General features: G+C 38.4%; 1 protein-coding gene across 1 annotated transcript in view; it reads left to right on the top strand.

Annotated features, from left to right (window-relative positions):
- The first annotated feature begins 2,635 nt into the window (after positions 1-2,635).
- Positions 2,636-19,939, top strand: part of itga3a (integrin, alpha 3a) — a 37,693-nt gene continuing 20,389 nt past the window's right edge. Inside the window, exons 1-2 of the mRNA XM_084431783.1 lie at positions 2,636-3,009; positions 19,515-19,642. Coding sequence (XP_084287909.1) covers positions 2,807-3,009; positions 19,515-19,642 — 331 coding nt within the window. The 5' untranslated portion in view covers positions 2,636-2,806. The remainder of the gene's footprint in view (positions 3,010-19,514; positions 19,643-19,939) is intronic.

Raw genomic sequence — 19,939 nt, 5'->3', positions numbered from 1 at the left:
TCGTTAAAGAGTAGGCAAAAAGTACCAGGAGGACCTTCTTCCGGTGAGTTTCTGAAGTGTGCATTGATGGACACTCTACTATACCATGAGGCCACGGGGTAGGATTTGTCAATGGTGTTGACGCGACGCAACTGACGCTGGTAGCGTGATAAGGGCAACATGGCAAATGTAGTATGTCCGGATTACATTCACTACACACATTATATAGAACATACTTTTTTTTTGCAGTTGTGAAGTAATTTCTTATTCAAAATAAGTACCTACTTAAGAGACTATGAGAGATTTCAGAAACAGCCATCCACTCTTATTGCATGTTCGTGCATTTTGTGGGCGGAGCAATAGAGGAGGGGTGTGTTTGTTTGCGTTTCATTTCAAATATCAACAGTGTTTCTCAGAAATCACTTACTGTACCTTTAAGATTAAACATCTATCTATCTGTCTGTTATTCGCATATCTCTCGAACCGTTAGTCCGATGGATTTCAGGTGTCTTGCTAAGGGCACGAGTAAGTGCAGTGCCAAGTTTGACGTTGTTTGGATTAGAAATGCAAAAGATATCGGTAAATGTATTGGTAAAAGAAGCACTTAGAAGGTTGTGGTTTAAAAATAAACATTCTGACATAAACACTCTGGCCCCGTCCACACTACTGCGTTTTCGTTTAGAAACGGAGAATTAAAACGAATACGATCTCCGTCCACACCAGCGTTTTAGCTGCGTATTAGAATTGATCTCCGTCCACATTAAAACGACTGAAAACGTGGATCACGTGACCATTCACCAACACTGGGCATGCGCGAGCCGGTGTAAACAACTTCATTGATAAAATTATCCCACCATGCGCTGGTTCTTCCTGGGTTAACCCAAAACCGATGCTCCATGTACACGGTCGATACCGGGAATTGTCAAACGTAAACTATTTTATCGGGAATTGTCAGTTGCACACGGGAATTGTCACATTGTCACTATTTTACCGGGAATTGTCACAGATCGCTCGAATAATAGCTTGCCTCCGGCGCATGTAGGCAGTTAGCATTGTAAAATGCAGAATTTACTTGCACAACAGCTGCTAGAAAAGATATAGTCTACGCCATGACTGATGACACCCAATCATAGATCCGAGCGTGAGCCTCTACTACGTCATCGTTTCTAAAGTCCTCCGTTTTGACCCGTCCATACTAAAACGCCCTCCGGAGATTCAAAACGAAAAACGGGTCGGCAGCGTTTCTAAACTTCTCCATTTTGGGTCTCCGTTTTTGCTGTTTTAGTGTGGACGGGAGGTGCAAACGTAGCAAAAGGTCTCCGTTTCTAAACGAAAACGCAGTAGTGTGGACGGGGCCTCTGTCAGCTAAACATTAAGTCAGCTACACTGTTTATTTCTGAATATTATATTTTATTCACGGCCATACACTGTTTGCTCAAGCGTAGTGTTTTTTCGGAGCTCACGGTGTAGCCTGCTCCCTGAATCGTCGCGCTTATTCATTTGTGGATGTTAACTGAATCTGTAAGTCAGCTACACTGTTTATTTCTGAATATTATATTTTATTCTGGTGTGCTTAACGTTATCGCTACTGAGTAATACTAGCCTATGCTATTCACCAACTAAACATATCTTATTCAATGCGTTCACAGTCTCTTTCACGGCCATCATTTGTAGTAGCCTATTCACAAACTGTTTGCTCAAGCGTAGCGTTTTCTTTGAGTTCACTGTGTAGCCTTAGCCTGCTCCCTCAATCGTGTAGTTAAACTTTCCATATTTATTGCATGTCATTATGTCAGTATCAGTATTTGCTTTCAACCATGCACAAATAAAAATATCACTGAACTTTTGCTGAGTAATTGTAACAATGAGCACTCAAACACACCAAATCAACAATTACTAAAAAAACACACAAAAACTGATTTTGCACGGGCACTTTGCACTAGTAATTTAAATAATGATGATGTGAATGTGGTGACTATGCCCAATGTACCTTTTGAGAGATAGCCTATAAGTTCCATTTGTATTTCAGAATCAGTGGGAAAATTTAAAGGAAAAAAAGTGTAAAATATTTTGAACATTGACTGTAAATTCACCTTTTTATTGTTTCATTCCGCTTTCTAAAAATGGAAATCATAAGATGAATCACTATTATTTAATTCTATTGTCAGCCCTTGTTTTTAACATTAAAATGAACAATATCTGCAGTCTTGTACAAATGTTTTCTCTTCGTCCTTGCAATGAAGATATTTTCAAGAAAAAAAATTTTTCGTAAAGAGATACATCCTATCTGGTTTATAGGCTGCATTATAGGTAGAAAAAAGATACTATCAACTTAAGGCCTTTTTTTCAGTAAAATAGATTAATAGTTTATTTTGGTTGTAGTATTTGTTTAGTAGGCTATTTATCAATTACAAAACAAAAGCTATGTTTCAAAAACAGCATGTTGTTTGTCTTTACAGTATTATAAAGTAAAACATGTAGGCTACAACGTCTGTTGAAATGTATGATATATTTTAGGAGAGCGTCCCACGTACAGGGGACCATATAAAAAAGTTTAAAAGCCCCTTTCTAGACATTACAACAGATTGCAACTGTGAGTGTAGTCTAGCATGTGCAAGTTCGTCCTCTATCAAGGTGTCCGCGGCCGCGGCCGCGCGCTCTATATTATTTCAATGCCCTCCAGCACGTTTTCAACATCCCGGAAGAATGACGAATATGAACAATAAGTTCACAGCGCCTGACAAATCCGCTCCTGTTCAGACCCTGATAGACTCATCTTTCTCCGCTCTCTGTTTCTGTCTGGTTCAACAAAAACTTCTCAGAGACTATGAATGTAAAAATGAAAGTATTTTACTGGCACGGGCTCAGTAAAAACACGGTTGTCTTGGTTTTCGTGTTGAGCGCCGCTCGTTGCTGTCAAACGTTTAATTTGGATGTGAAGTATGCAAGCGTCAAAGAGGGAAACGCAGGCAGTTTGTTTGGACTTTCTGTTGCACTTCACGAGCAGGTCGTAGGAGAGAAGAGACACCTGTAAGTATATTATTTCAATGTAAATTACCTGACCTCATGTCAAATCAAATGTCATAAGAAGAACAAGCGGTTTCTACCGACGGATGTGCACCTGTTGAGCGTTTGATCTCTGCATTAACGTTGTTTTATAAAGGAGTTTTTTTTATGTAGGTCATATCGCGCCTATTTTTTCACAGATTTATTTAGTCATGCACGAATACATTTCAAATGCGATTTATACGAAACGTTACCTGAATGTATGATTTGTTTTATATGATGATCATATTTTCCATTTATATTTTCCATTTTCCAATATTGAAAATTCTGTCATATTTTACTCACCCTCAAGTTGTTCCAAACCTGTATGCATTTCTTTCTTCTGCAGAACACGAAAGAAGATATTTTGAAGAATGTCGGAAACTAAACAGTTGATGGATGTTTTTTTTTCTTCTTCATACTATGGAAGACAGTGGGGTCCATCAACTGTTGGGTAAACCACATTCTTCAAAATATCTTTTGTGTTCAGCAGAATAAAGAAATGCATACAGGTTTGGAACAACTTGAGAGTGAGTAAACGATGACAGAATTTTTTTTTTTGGGTGAACTATTCCTTTAAAAGTCATTTTAATAATGTTTTAAAGGTTTAAAGTAAAACAATATGGTGATCTAATTAAAAATAGATCCTTAATGTAACAATTGCATCTTATCACTACTACAGTGTGCAAACTACATTCTTTTCTGTTCTGGCTTGATGATATGAAGATGAAATCATGAAAATGTTAAGTGTGACATTGTGCATGTCTGAATGCTTTGGTCATCTTCTTGTGTTTAAGTTTTTGTGCCATTGAATTAGCTCGATTAACTCAGGTAAATGATTAACAGGAAAGCTCCATTTCACAAGAGGATATGAGACACACTTTCAGGGGCTGGGCAGGTCATGCACCTGCTTGTCTAATATTTTATAGCTATGGTTGCTACAACAAACTTCGCCTTCTTTGTTCTAAAAAACTGTAACTTAAAAATTTTGTTTTGACAACACTTAGTTTGAGATTTGATACTGAAATGTAGTGATGAATGAAAGTCCTGATGGATACTGCTGGCCAAAAGGTCAGGAATAACATCTGTGAAATGCGCATAATAACTGAATAAATGAAAATAAACAAAATAAGATGTTAGTTAAGGCCTTCTCAGTTGTGCACATTGACCAATAACCCCCCTGCTGTAGTAAAATATCTAACCAGCTGATCATTTGCAGTTGTCGGTAAGTTCCTCTGAGACCCATTTGCTGATGACTGAAGCAGTAGATTTAGCTTTGTAATTCACTTATGATTCTCTCTAAATGAATGGGAGCTTATGAGTGCTGTGAGACCTGTATTGCCAGCCTCATACGGCAATATCTAGTACGGAGCCTTCCAGTGAGTTAGCATGCAAGAAGACTGAACTCAACAACAATATCATATTATCTGCAGTCTAACAGCTATAAAATAATTTTATAGCGTGACATAACATTTTGGATAAATCTGCTCGGTGGGAGGAGTAGAAAAACACCACCTTTGCAGAAAATGTGAGTAAGTGCAGGTTTGCTCTCAATGCTTCTTTTTCATATCCCCAGGAAATAATAATTCCACAGTTGAAAGCCAGCCGTGTTACTGAATTGACTCACACATGCAGGCTGTTTTTACGAACGGATTTAATGCCCTTTGTAACACACATCCCAGTTGAAAAAAATTAAAAAGAAAGACAGCATTTGAGCATATAAACAATAAATGTGACCATAACAGAGCAAAATAACAATTTGCGGCTCAGGCAAAATACTTTGGCGCTTTGTGGCTTTTTATTTTAAACAGAGGTATTTCTGAAGCATGTTAATTGCTGACAGATATATACAGTATGGTGCTATAACAGAATACCCTGACTTTTCAATTTAGTCATCAGCATATGAAGGAGCCACAAGGATAAACATGTTGAAAACCACAACGCATTAAAGACTCATATATATATAAAGGCCTAAAGCAATATACAAAATCTATCCAATCTTAAAACATGTCTCATGTTATATGGGTGTGATTTCTGCAAGCACAATAGAGATTATCAAATTGTCTGATTTAATTTTATAATGATTTGATTTGACTGCAAGTAGGACACACAATGTACATAGAATTAAGTAAAGCAGACTAAATAAATCATATGACATGTCTCTTCATTGTTAACAGATGTAAGAAACTATCCCACAAGAGAGTAGTGATGGCTCATTTCCCTCCGGGGTCTATGAATGTTTTACTCTCAAAAGCAGTGTGGTGTAAACGTTTGCTGTTTGTCATATGCAGTGCGACTAATGTTCATACAAAGGAAAAACAGATTCAGTGTTTGTCTCTGCCCTTGTCATTGTCCTAGACTCTAGAGGAGTCATCCCAAGCTAATGTGAAGCTGTCTGTATTGCTAAATAAATTGTCTGGTGACTTCCTGATTGCTTGTCATTGAACCTCAAAGGAAGAACACTGCATTTGTCTGCTACCCTGCATCTTTCAAGGGTTGGAGCTAATTTAAAATTGAGAAGAAAGCTCTTAAATTGTTGTGGAAACATCTGTCTTTTTGTACTAAGGTTTAGGATTTTAATTCGTAATTTGGAGGAGTAAAATGTTTGCTTTCACATATTGAGAAAATACTTCCGTCTCGATTTATGATTTATGTACGCATAAACTGTTCAGAGGTCCTCCTGATCTTATCTGCACTGACAAAGGACAATTTGAGAACCGAGATAGTCGCGATGATATTAATTGGGCTGTCTAGACATTCATCATCTTGTCGAACACATAAAGGACTGGCTCAGTGACACACAAGGACATCCTGTGTGTTCTGTCTTCCTGTGGCCTGATCTTTGGTCATTTGTCTCATGCACTCTCATAGACTAATTACCTGTTTCCTTAGCGGGCAGCGGCTTTAGCTAGAGCAGCAGAACTGCTTCTAGCACTGCCTGTGTGCTGAAAGTTCAGTGCAGTTCTCAGATCTTCATGACCACAGACCACAACTCATCATGTTTAAGTTCTCTGGAAAACCACAAGCTGAAATTCGCACGACTGAGGTCCAACTGTAGGATGAACAACTGTAGCAAATGTTTAAAGCTACCATGTAAGCTTTAAGCATTTGCTGCGGTTGTTCAGCCTATAGCTGGACCTCAGTCGTGCGAATGATGGATGACTCGATCCTGTCAGAAGATGCATAAGGTCGCTGTGGGTAAATGGTAGAGTAAAAGTACATCTGCTTTCTTTGTTTAATCTGTTAGTCTCCCAGGATGACTTTGAAAATGGCTTGATATTGTTCAAGAGTGCAGGGTTGAGCAATGGCTATAATATATATGTATATATAAATTTGCATGGCGTTGAGGAAATAACATTGTTTCTCCATTATCTGCCCCAGTTCCTCTATTGCAGTACTGTCTCGTTCCTGTCCCATTGTAGTTTTTTTGTCAGTGTTCTGGTTTTGTGAGGCGTTAACAGATTTGGCCTATATCATGAATTCAGATATAGAAATTAATTAATGACAAACAGAACTTAGCCTATATTTAATAGTACTGTCAAGTCAAATCCCCTTTATTTAAATAGCACTTTTTACAGTTATAATAGGAAAGTAATGCATTTTGGCTGTTGTTCAGCTGAAGTCAGTTCAGTGTTGTTTCAGTTTCGTTGTAAAGATCATCAATTAATAAATGAATTCATTTCATCTAAAAAGCAACAGTGTCAGTACAGGCAGATCAATAATATTGTTGAATATTAAGTGTCCCCAACTAAGCAAGCCAGGGTTGACAGTGGCAAGGAACCCCAAAAAATGGAGAAATTGTTTTGGGAGAAGCCTGGCTCAATCGGGGTGGCCAGTTCTTCTCTGGTCAACAAATGAACACAGTGTGATTATGATTCAGGCCGCATCACAAGTCAGAATGCAGATCGGGATAGGTAGCATTCAAATATTCATCCAGTTCCTTTTGCTTGAAGATCAGATTAATCATGCCGGTATGGAGCCGAAGCTGGCCATAGGGTCTGTGCAGAGGACCTGTCTGGTTCTTGTGGTCTTTGCTGAGGATCTGTTCATATGGTTGTTGTGTCGACGAGGCCTTCACAGGGGATTGTCTAGTAGACACGGTCTCTGCTGACTTTCTGGGCTGCGTTGTGTCTAGGTGCAGGTCCACCATCTGATCTGTATACGGCCCAGATCCGGCTGGCTACGGTAACCTCGCTAATATTAGCGTAGATGCCATTCGTCAAGTACATTTGGTGTTACGGGAAGTGTTCCCGGTTCCGGTTGACCTAATTGATGCAGCCTAACAATCCTTTAACAGATGTGAATTATAGAAATGTGATATTTTTATCTGTATATAAATCAATGAATCAATCAGTCTTGCAAGTAAAGAAATTAATGTCATTACTGCAGTGCTGTTTGGAAAGGTCTGAAGTTGAATCATTAATTTAGCCACTGTATGAAAAGTAAGCAGATCTAGCAGTTTTTAAGGCCTTTCTGTATGCAGTAACACTTTCCTTCCTCGAAATGTGAAATACTTATAGTTTTGTTTCCTTCCAGCTGCTCCTTCCTTTGTTTTTGGGCTGCTCATGAGGGCTCGAGTGTGCTAGTTATACCACGGCGTCTGACTATTTTACTTAATCTTCTTTAAGGTCAAAAGAGCAACCATGTCTAAAGTGCTGGAAAAGAGAGAGTAAATAGTTTTTGTTGCACTTGCAACATTGAGTTCTTCTAAGTTGTCTGGTATAATGAGAAGTAGAAGTGATCGTTCTACCATATTTGTAATGGTGTTGGTTTTGCAGCCTTGGCTAAATGGAGTATAGACGAGACTATCTAAGATGTCACATTTCTTAGAACTGTTAGGTCATTTTCAGTTTGCTCACCTTTGGTGCACACTGATGCGCTGCTTGGCCATTCAGATCAGATGGCCGCAAAACAAACTGTTGTATAATTATTCAATTCATGTTTATTTGTTTATTTGTTTATTTAAAAGGATCCCCATTAGCTGACGCCGAGACGACAGCTAGTCTTCCTGGGGTCCAAACAATACATACAAAACCCAATAATTACAATCACAATTACTCCCAAATATATCATATATAAATACACACAAAAGAACAAGAAAAAGTAACAATACAAAAAGTACTGATTAAAATAATAATAAAATAATGAAAAACAACATAGCACATGATACAACCTCGCTCAACCAATCCAGACGATATTATGATGTTGAAAACAAATACAGTCTTAGTCTTTTTTTAAAACCAGTTTTTCCCTTGATTTCACGAACCCCAACTGGAAGATTGTTCCAAAACACAATTGACCTATAAAACATGGTCCTCTTCATAGAGTCAGATTTAGGTAGGGGTAAAGAAATCTGTCGACTATTCGCCCCTCTTGTGTAATGTGAATGCATATCTGAATAGTAAATTATATTATCATAAAGAAATTTAGGAGTCCGAGTGTTAATAATTCTATGAAAGTATACTAACATATTAACAGATAGTCTATGCTTGACCATCAGCCAATCAAGACGTTCATGCATCTCTGCAACACTAGTTCTCGAAGAACAACCAAGAACCAGTCTTGCAGCCTTGTTTTGAGCCACTTGTAATTTTTTTAAATGACCATACAACAGAACAGTAATCCAAATGACACAAAACCAATGTACAAACAACACGACTAAACAGCTGTAAATTTAGAAACTGTGCACATTTACGCATTACTGCAACAGCTCTACCCATTTTAGCAACAACTTGGTTGATGTGATCAGACCATGACAATGTGCAATCAAGCCAAAGTCCAAGAAGCTTCACCTTTTTTACTTGCCGTACATTTTGACCATTTACTTGTATATTAATTTTAGGATTATCAGATAATCTATACTTAGAACCAAATATTATACTCATAGTTTTTGAAATATTTAGAACAAGTTTATTTGTTTTGATCCAGTTATACCATTTGCTCATCTCACAAGACAGAACCTGATTAAGCTCTGAACATGTAGGGGCTGCATAATAAAGAGTAGAATCATCAGCAAACATAGTCAATGTAGCCTTACTGAGTATATACGGCATATCATTTGTAAAAAATGAAAATAACAAAGGTCCGAGGCAACTTCCTTGAGGAACACCACAATCCAGGGACTTGCTACAAGATAATGCACCATTAAAATACACTCTTTGCGACCTCTCCGACAAATAGCTCTTAAACCACTTGATTGCTGAGGAAGTAAAACCATAACTAATAAGTTTGGAAATCAAAATTTCATGGTCGATCACATCGAAGGCAGCACTGAAGTCTAGTAGTAGTGTACCCACTAGCATTGAGTTATCAATTGATGTTAGCCAGCTATCCGACATTTGTGTCATTGCAGTGCAGGTGGAATGACCATACCTATAAGCATGCTGAAACATCGTAGTCAAATCATTGTTAGAAAAGTAATCTTGCTCTTGCTCAAATACAATCTTTTCCAATAATTTACTTAGAATAGGCAAAATGCTAATAGGCCTACTATTTGGACCACAGAAAGTTGATTTTGTGTCTTTGGGTAAAGGAATTATCTTACCCTCCTTCCAAAGTTACAATCAGACATCTGCATGTATCTGCAATCAAAGTGTTCTGCCCCATTGAAAACTGCTGCACACTGCAACTTTTCCTGAAAGTTCTAAATTTAAGCCAAACATATGCTGCTGTATTGCTGTTTGAATTTATTGTGTGATTTCCTGTCTGGTTTAGGTTGTCTGGCACTTCTTTCATTAGCAGCTGTGGTTATCCGGTTCACAGCTGTAGGTGTCAAAGTCTGTAATCTGTCTAACTCTAAACACATTATGCATACTGTGATATAGATAAAACTTACTTGAGCAGATATTTAAAAGCTTTGCCTGAATTGGTATTTAGTGCTCTTTTACATAGCAAAACTTGACAATGTGTTAAATTATTGCTAATGTTGTTCAGGGTTCCCACGGGTCCTTGAAATCCTTGAAAGTTTGTGAATCTGGAAAAAAAAATGCCAAGGCCTTGGAAAGTTTTAGAAAACAAACATACATAGATAAAGGTCCTTGAAAGTGCTTGAATTTATTTTGTGCAAGAAGTTTTCTAAAAAAAAAATCCATATTATTCCCTCCGGTCCGCTAATGTGTTATTTCGCCAACACTTTGTGGCCTATGCATACTAGCTTGCAAGTCTGAAGCTTGGGCAAAACCTCCAGTCTTTGTGCTAAGCTAGGCTAGCGGTGGGTGCGGCAGACAGAGTTACGGCATGCACGGAGATGAAAAGGGTATGTATGGACTTATCTAACTCTGGGGGATACGGTGAATAAGCTTAAAGGAGAACTCGGTAACTCTAGCGAACTCTAGTCACTTCTTCGCTGATTTTCCCTTTTGTTGTCGCATGTTTTCCCCACGAGCTCCCCCTACAGCTGTGGGGGGGGGCGTATATTTCACAACACAGTCGTAAAAAACTCACTTGCGGCGGCCTCCTCCCCCTCTCTACCGCTGCTCATGTGCGTTTGTTTTGATCAGAGCAAGCCAACTGTATCGCGTGGAGCTATGTCTACCGAGGTGGGTAATCTGGTAATACATCATAGATGCGTGTGTGTTTATGTCGAATTGCCGTAAAGCAATTTGTGTTTCGCGCTCGTTCTCGTTCTAGTTCTCGCTTCTCACGAGACTTCCAATTTCTATCTTGCCGGGACGGTAGTCCCCAAGTTGCAAGGTTGGTTTTCCGCCTGGGAACGCTGGGGGGAGCGGGGAAAGTCACCAGTATCACCAGAACAGGTTGTTTAACCATCCAAATGATTTCTAGACAGTTTTATTAAGTTAAAAAAGTTACCAAGTTCTCCTTTAAGTCCCAAAAAGTTGGCGTGTTCCTTTAAGTCCTCGAATTTGAGGGTATTGGACCAGGAAAGTCCTTGAAAGGTCCTTGAATTTGAAGTTAAGCAAGGTGTGGGAACACTGGTTGTTTGCGAGCATGCATGCCCATTCATCAAGACTTAGACCATGTCTACAAGTAAGTCATGTGACAAGACTAGAACACCCATATTAATCAACAAAAGTGTGAAGTCACATTGAGGGCCCTATCTTGCACCCAGCGCAATTGACTTTGTACAACGACGCATGTATCATTCCTATTTTGCACCCGACGCACAGCAGACTTTTCCCTCCACAGACGCACGTCGGTAAATTAGGAAATGAACTTGTGCTCCCGGAGGCGGTTCAGCGAAAAGAGGAGGCGTGTTCCGGCGCAAACGTTCCCTGGTGCTATTTTCCGGTTCCAGAAAACAATTCTGCCACAGACCAGGAAAAACCTAATCTAAAGTCAGTGGCGTGTTTTCAGTGGTGCGTTCAGATGCTATTTTAAGGGCGCATGCTTGGCCATAATGTAGCGTGTGCACAACGCGCATACACTTTGCTTCTCTCATCTACACAGACGCAGCAGTTTACATTTTTGCAAACCATACATAATTACAAGGGAAAATATTCCACATGAGGGAAATCATTGTGGTGTCCATAAAGATGTGAAAAAATAGGCATAAATCTAGCTTACACATTTACCCAAATTATTATACGCCTGTTTAACCGAAGCTTATTTGGGTGGGTTTCTCCCATCCCCATACAACGTCACTTCTCTGTATTTTACGGCCCTGACGAGAACGTCGGTCTCCTCGGCTGTGAACCGCTCCTGGCATGCGCCTGGCAAATCCGCCGTTATAATAGCAATCCGCCATGGAACAAGCGCGCCTGCTTTTAAAGGGAATGAGAGATGACGCTGTGATTGGTTTATTGCACGTTACGCCCCAAACCACCCCTATGAGTAATGTAGCTACTTCAGACCAGCCCATTTTAGATTTGGCCGAGATCCGCCCACAAAGTTACTTGCGTTTCGCGTTTGATACTTGCGTTTCAGATCGTTAAAATAGGGCCCTGAGTATTAAAGTTATAAAATGTTATTATAAGTTATCAGTTGAATAGGATAGGAATTCTGAAAACTTTCTCAACCACTACTTTTAAATCATTGAGTGGTCTAGAAAGTATATCTTATGACAGTTTCAGCTGAAGTAGAGTAGGTTTGTCTCGCCTCTGGGCTGGAAGGCCTGGGAGGGAGAATGACTTGCTGTGCATGTGGAGCATCATGGGTTTTAGGATTAGATATTATTCATTAATCTGAAATAGCTGGAATGTCAAGCATGAGACTTGTCACCTTGTGAATGTTCTAGGTGCAAAGTGTTTGTCAGTTTAGTGACTATAGCGGCTCTGATCCATGCTGTACCTGTAAAGAAATGCTTAAATGTCTGTGTCTGTGATAAAGGATATGAATGGTTTTATGAAATATGAACGCTACTATTTGAAAAACTGTTTTCTATTTTAATATATTTTATTGATGTCAAAGATTAATCTTCCAGCATCATTACAGTCTTCAGTGTCACATGATCCTTCAGAAATCATTCTAATATGCTGATTTGCTGCTCAAGAAGCATTTCTTATTTATTATCAATGTTATTATTAGCTGTACCGCTTAAAAATTTTGTGGAAACCATGATACCTTTTTTTCAGGATTCTTTGATGAATAGAAAGTTAAAAATAACAGAAATGATTTGAAATAGAAATCTTTTGTAAAATAATTGTCTTTGCTTTTGATCTCTTTTCACTGTAAAAAATTTCTAACCCTCCCAAATCAAAAATTTCAAGTGACCGATAACATCTAAATTTTTCAATTGGCCCAAGTGAAATTCTATAAATTTCAATTGGCCCAAGTGAAAATCTGTAAATTTAACTTAATAATTTACAGAATTTCACTTGGGCCAATTGAAAAATTTAGATGTTATCGGTCACTTGAAATTTTTGATTTGGGAGGGTTAGAATTTTTTTACAGTGTTTGTACTGAGCTCTCTAGAACTGTACATATCATTTACTGTACTACTTTGTTCAGACAATTTTTGTATTGCTTTCACATTCATTCATCGCTATATGAAGATGATTAGGGACATGCATTTCACCTGCCTGACCTTGAATGTGTGCAACACAGCCAGAAAGTTTTTCTGTCCTAATCAATTTCTTTGTTTGACTCAGACAGTCTCAAACACTGAGCATGGCCACTTAGCAAGGGACCTTTTTCTGTAAGGACTATTTACTGAGAGGTCAGGTTTTTAGAATGGGTCCTTGTGTGTGTGTGTATTTAAAGACACACACATTAAACAAAAGTACAACATGTGAACTCTGGCCCTAAAACTCATTCAGTGAAACCGCTGAAGCAGACACACCTTCTTCTTCTGCAGGTGGGAAGTTGTGTTCCCTGTGATCTGACTCATAGCTGTTTTTTTCTCAAGCCAAAAACATTTAATATCTCATTTAAATCGAAAAGAGGCCTATATTAAAATGTAAAAGTGTCATCCCATTAAAATGTTTGTTCTAACCTCTAAACTTCTAAAGGAAAATTCCAGATGTCATATATCTTCAAAAGATTCAATAATAGTGTAATCTCTGTGTTATTTGCTGTTCAAAAGCACCGAATGATGTTTCCATCTTGACAGAAAAGCAAAATGAAGACTAATGCTGTGAAAAAGATTAAATGAATCTATTCAGGTTGAGTCATATGCTCTCAAACTGAGCAGCTTTGATTAAATGAAGCACCAGTGAATGCAATCTCTTCAACTATCTTATGGTTTATAAACTTGCCTCTGAGGTATGTGCTGCTTACTACCAGATCTGTAGATGATTGTAGTGGTAAAACCCATGTCATGTGACTGGTATCTGTTTAAGGTGGTATGATTCACTGAACAAACTGCAGGAAACCTCTCTGCAGTAGTTTTGTGTTAGAAATCAGACATTTATCGCACATTGGAGTAAAAAAATCTGTCACCTTTGAACTGTTTATGACCAGTATATGTTTAGGTTAAATGGTAATGCTTGACTGATTTCTAGCCAGTATGTTAAAAGGGTCATATAATGGTACATGCACTTTTACAAGTTGATTGTACTGAAATGTGTGTTGGCAGTGCCTGTACACAACCATCATATAATTATAAAAATCCATCCAGTGGTTTTTGTTTTATCTCCTTATATGTTTTCCCCTGTCTCAAATCGAGCCGTCTGACCGTGTGACGTCACACGGTCGGCCGCCCCTCCCACGATTGTTAATTGACAGCAGCGTTTCAACACAGACCCGCCCTGAGCGAGCTGTCATCATAGTCCGCTATTGTTGATACGCTGGAGCAGAATGGCGTCTAAGCGATTGTGGTGTTCTGTTCTTGGGTGTAAACATCAATCTGTCAATGAACTAATGTATACATCAGTAAACACACAGCGTTCGTATCTCACTACTCTACCCTGCCAGTACACACAAAGATAGATCAAAGTGACATTACGTTAACCAACCATTCAGAAACGTCCTGTTTGAGCCTTAATTGTCAAACTTCTTCGGGGCCGTCATCTTGTTCCGGGTCCGACTCCGGTTCAAATTGATACGGTTGCACAGATGTGTCCTCAGAGACTCCCGCTGCCATTCTTTCTCCAAAATATACCCTCAACTGTTGTCAAGGCAACACTCCACATGTGTTGTGTCAAAACGCCCCACAGAACAGAGGGGCGGGGTGAGCAAAGCTCATTATCATTTAAAGACACATGCACTTAAATGGCGTGCTGAAAACAGCTGTTTTTGACCAGGTAAAATGAGTGTTTTCTTACAATACTAATGAGAATTTTTTTCTCATTAAAGTAATTATAGGGTTAAAGTAATATTTCTCCCGAAAATGAAAATTCTGTCATTGTTTACGCTCAGGTCATTCCAAACCTGTATGACTTCCTTTCTTCTGCGAAACATCAAAGAAGATATTTAGAAGACTGTTAGTAACCAAACAGTTTTGCCTTTACCTTTGACTTCCATTGTATGGACAAAAAAAAAAAAAAGATCACTGAGACATTTCTCGTAATATCTACTTTTATATTCCACAGAAGAAAGAAAGCCATTAAGGTTTGGAGTGACATGAGGGTGAGCAAATGATGACAGAATTTTAGTTTTTGAGTGAACTATCACTTACACCAAAACCTCTTATTATTTAGTTTTTAATGACTATTTTCCACACTCTCTCTGACGCTTAGAATTAAACAGACCAGTTGCATCCGCTCCTTTAAGACTTTAAGTAAACGCCCTTTTTGGACATGAGATAAGCAACAGCGCTCATAAAAGGTTCTGTTGTGGTGAACATGTAGCAACGAGGAAGAATCTGACATTCTTTTTTGCTCATTCACCTTCTCTTGACATTCTCATTTCCTGTCTTGTCCTTGCTGAAAGCAGATTTGGAATCACATGACAGGAATGAGGCGGAGAAGCAAGCTGATTGTGGTTGGTGGTGGTGGTTTTGAAGGGGATGTTAGTGGGGGTCCAAATGAAATTAGGCCCAAAGGGAGAGGGAGGGATGTCTTTCACTTCACCTTTCTCTTTTGTTATCCCTCCATGTATTCCTCCTCTCTTTCCCTATACCTTTGACTTTGACCTCAGTCTGTGTCCTCATCACAGTCTACCTCACCACAATGTGTGATGCATATGAACAAGTGCAGAAACTGTATTGCAGCGGAAAGGAGTGTTGTGAAAATGAGCACAAAGGAAACCTCAGACTGCATTTGTTGTTCTCTTGGGGCAACATATTTCAGTAATAATATGTTCACTTACCTCATTTGCATACATGACAGGACTAGAACCATGATTTAAAGGGGTGGTATAATGCCCTTTTCACAAGATCTAAAATAAGTCTCTGATGTCCCCAGAGTGTGTATGTGAAGTTTTAGCTCAACATACCCGACAGATATTTTTATATAGCATGTTAAAATTGTCACTTTTTGAGGGTAAGCAAAAACGCACCGTTTTTGTGTCTGTCCCTTTAAAGGGGTGGTTCAGAATTTTGGACATCGGATCTCATTTACAAGTTAGCCTGTTTGTTATTTATCAGTGGAGACAGTTTTCAAAATATTTCACCCAGTCCTTCCAGTTGCATAGTTCGCCGGTGCTTGGCTAGCGCGAGTCAACGGTATCTGCTAGCTTGCCATTAAAAGCAGTTTTACCCACTCCACAGTACACCAAAAGCAAATAAATTATAACGCCAGACTACCGATGTAAATGTCTGTTGAGAGAATAATGTTAAAAATCAAACTACCCTTTCATCACATTGCAATAGTTATACTTTGTTCCCTGTATTTATTAGCACAGTCTACAACTGCGGCTAAGTGATATTAAGTTACCTAAGCAACCGAGAGAGCCGGTCCACATGACAATCACGCAAGTGTATTTACCTGCCGCTGACACTCATCACTACAGCAGAAGCAGAGTATATTTCACGAAGAAATCAACAAGACATAGGACTATGGCCACGTTTGAAACCCATGGCAATGTTTTGGACTTTGGAGACGATGCAGGCGAGGAATGTGTGTTATTCAACGAACCGTAACTTACATGTATGAGCCGGAATACACAGACGAACACAGAGGGCAGAAATAGAAAGAATGTCTGTCTGTAGAGACAACAGCAGCTGGAGATGCCGTAGAGAACCGGGACAGAACATCGGGAGACCGGTGGTGCCAGTGCAGAAAATGTATAGCTACATATAGCTAGCTAGACGTCCCGACTGTAGTGCGTTTCTGTTCTGTGTTTACTTTTCGGCGCAGTACTACTAACACTCTAAGTAAAAGTAAAATTCCGCCGCTGCTGAGAAACTAGTTCCTGTAAATGTAATGCGATCATTGAGGTGCAAGAGTAGTTTGATTTCTAACATTATTCTCTCAACAGACATTTACATCGGTAGTCTGGCGTTATAATTTAATTGCTTTTGGTGTACTGTGGAGTGGGTAAAACTGTTTTTAATGGCAGGCTAACAGATACCGTTGACTCGCGCTAGCCTAGCACCAGCGAACTAAGCAACTGGAAGGACTGGGTGAACATTTTTGAAAACTGTCTCCACTGATAAATAACACACAGGCTGACTTGTAAATGAGGTCCGATGTCCAAAATTCTGAACCACCCCTTTAAATGCAAATGAGCTTCAAGAGCTCTTGTTCTTTTACCTCACACAGACATGCACTGAAAATTTCAAAAACTTGTAGCCTTTCATGTTCACTCAAGAAGAAGTGACAACATGTAGACAACATTTCTGAATGGTTAGTTGATGAATTTATGTAGCTTATGTGGAGGTTATCTTCTAGTCATTGATTAGCACATTCTGTCATGATAATCTATAAATCGTGTTCCGGGGGCGGAGTTTATGTAAATTTTAGGGTTAGTGATGTCACTAACCCAGGAGGAAGCTTGTGTAGTCCCTACCAGCCGTTTGTTGTAGTCCTTAAAAAAACAATTTCTTTAAAAGCAAATATCTCCCTTTGCTTTGAACTTTGAGCATTGTAACTTTGCAGATGTTGTTTATGTTCAAACAGCAACATTACACACTAACTAAAATTAAAAAAGTTAAATCATAATCAACCACCCCTTTAAAGGGATAGGTCACCAAAATGTAAATTAGTACTCACCCTCATGTTATTCCAAACATTTATGACTTTCATTTTTTCTGCAGAACAATATTTTATTTTTCATACCTTAGTTGTCCATATAATAAAAGTCAATGGTGTCCAGTGTTGTTTTGGACCCCACTGACTTTCATTAAATGAACAAAAACAGTTATTATAAAATATCTTCTTTTGTATTCAGCAGAAGAAAGAAAGTCATACAGGTTTGGAACGACCTAGTAAATTATGACACAATTTTCATTTTTGAGTGAACTATGGCTTTTAAGTAAGTCTACATAATATTGATAATTACAATGGAAATGTATATTGTATTTACATTGGAAATTGTAAGGAAAATTACAATGGCTTACTAGTTGTCTCCGCACAATAAGTGGGTATACTAGTATCAGAAAATACTACTCAGTGTCTATATTCAAGTAATTTATAACCCAAGTTCTGAAATCTATGGTAATTATACTGTCAGACATAATGCATTTCTGTTCAAATTTGCCAAAGTGAATTTAAAGAAGTTGAAATGAAAAACTAAAGCCACTCATAATCCCGTTAGACACGACTCAATATTTATGAGGCCTCAGGCTGCAAGGTGGATAAAATAGCAAATAGGGTACATGACTCCAAAAATCATGAAACATTAATGAATCGAGTTCGCAGGCAGCACTGCTTTAGTCATTATTATGTCTATTGTGCTCTCACAAATATTTAAATAAAATTCATTGATTTTATGATTATAGTTTTATGAAATGCCTCTTTAATTCTGCTCACTTTCCTCAAGGGCTCTAGAGGATTACATCTATCCCTTGATGGCAGATGTGGATATCTTTAAAGGGTTAGTTCACCCAAAAATGAAAATTCTGTCAGTAATTACTCACCCTCATGTTGTTCCAACCCCATAAGACTTTCGTTTGTCTTCGGAACACAAATTAAGATATTTTTGATTAAATCTGCATAACACAAAGCAGCACTTCTGGGTTGTACGTCAGAACGTAGGCTCAATAGTGAGCCTACGCTCTGACGTACAACCCAGAAGCGCTGCGCTGTTACACTACGTGAACTCACTCAGAGGTCCACAGAGAAGAAGAAGAAATTCTTCTTTTTGTGCACAAAAAGTATTCTCATCACTTGATGAACTTGTGGTTGAGCCACTGTAGTCACTTGGACTATTTTAAACATTGTCTTTACTAACTTTCTGGGCCGGCAAGTTTCAATTACAGAGAAGCCTGTGAAGGAGTGAGCCAGCTCTCAAATTTAATCAAAAATATCTTAATTTGTGTTCCAAAGATGAAAGAAAGTCTTGCGGGTTTGGAACAACATGAGGGTGAGTAATTACTGACAGAATTTTTGGGTGAACTAACCCTTTAAGCCTGGCTCTTATCTATCTAGATTTAATAATCAAAAACAAAATGGTTACTCATCCATAGGGGGAGCCTGAGTAAGCGATTTTGTCTGCAAGGAATGAAGAGCGAATGTATCATAATAGCTCACCTTTGGAAATGCAAGGAAGAGAAGGAGAGACACCTATTTGTTTTACGCAAACCCATTCTCCATACTGTCTGAAAATGAACATTTGAGTAAAATGTGATCCCCATCTCCTGCGGATTTTAGATGCTGTATGTTTATCAGACACTTTAAACAGCAGGTTTCTGAAAGTAGTTGAAAGACTAGCTTTTACAGTGGGGTTTTCTGTCCATAGTTGCGCTCTGTCTTGGAAGTAATGGGTTCTGACAAGTCCTTCCAACCAAAATAAGTTCACGTAGCCTGACAAGCCCAGACAGATAACGGTTAGACTTGCTGAAGTTTATCTGCAGTGAAAACTAAATTTTGTGGAGATACTTTTGTGGAGTATTGGAGATAAAATACGTGGCACATGGCTGGATGGGCATTTTTGCCTTATCCTTATGTTTTTTTTTTTTGTCTCTAACAACCATTACTGTTTTACTGTGGCAACTGGCATAATACCTTGCCTCGAGACAGACTTGAGCTCAATCAGGTTTATACATGTTTTAGACTTCTTGTAGGAGCACCGAAGGAGAAAGCAGAGTCTGGACTGTCAGCCAATGAGACTGGAGACGTATATGCCTGTCAAATCACTGCAGAGAGCAAAGACTGCAAAAGACTGAATCTGCTCAGCTCAAGTAATTTTCCTGCCATTCATACGACCCTTAAATTTGCCCGTTTTTCACTTTATCCCCATTTGCATTATTTATAAATATTATTACTATTGTTGTTATTTTTAAATTGTATTCATTTTCCTTTGATTCATACAAGTACATTTCTTTATTTACATATTTGTTTGAAAAAAAAAAACTAAAATAATAATCATATAATAATAATATATAATAATAAAATAGTAATGAAGTGTTAATTAAACATATATTAATAATGATACTATTATTTAATTTTAATAATATTTATTGTCGTTATTATTATTA

This window comes from Rutilus rutilus (assembly GCF_951802725.1).
Source record: "Rutilus rutilus genome assembly, chromosome: 1".
Lineage (NCBI taxonomy): Eukaryota > Metazoa > Chordata > Actinopteri > Cypriniformes > Leuciscidae > Rutilus > Rutilus rutilus.
This window is presented reverse-complemented; position numbering and strand designations above follow the sequence as displayed.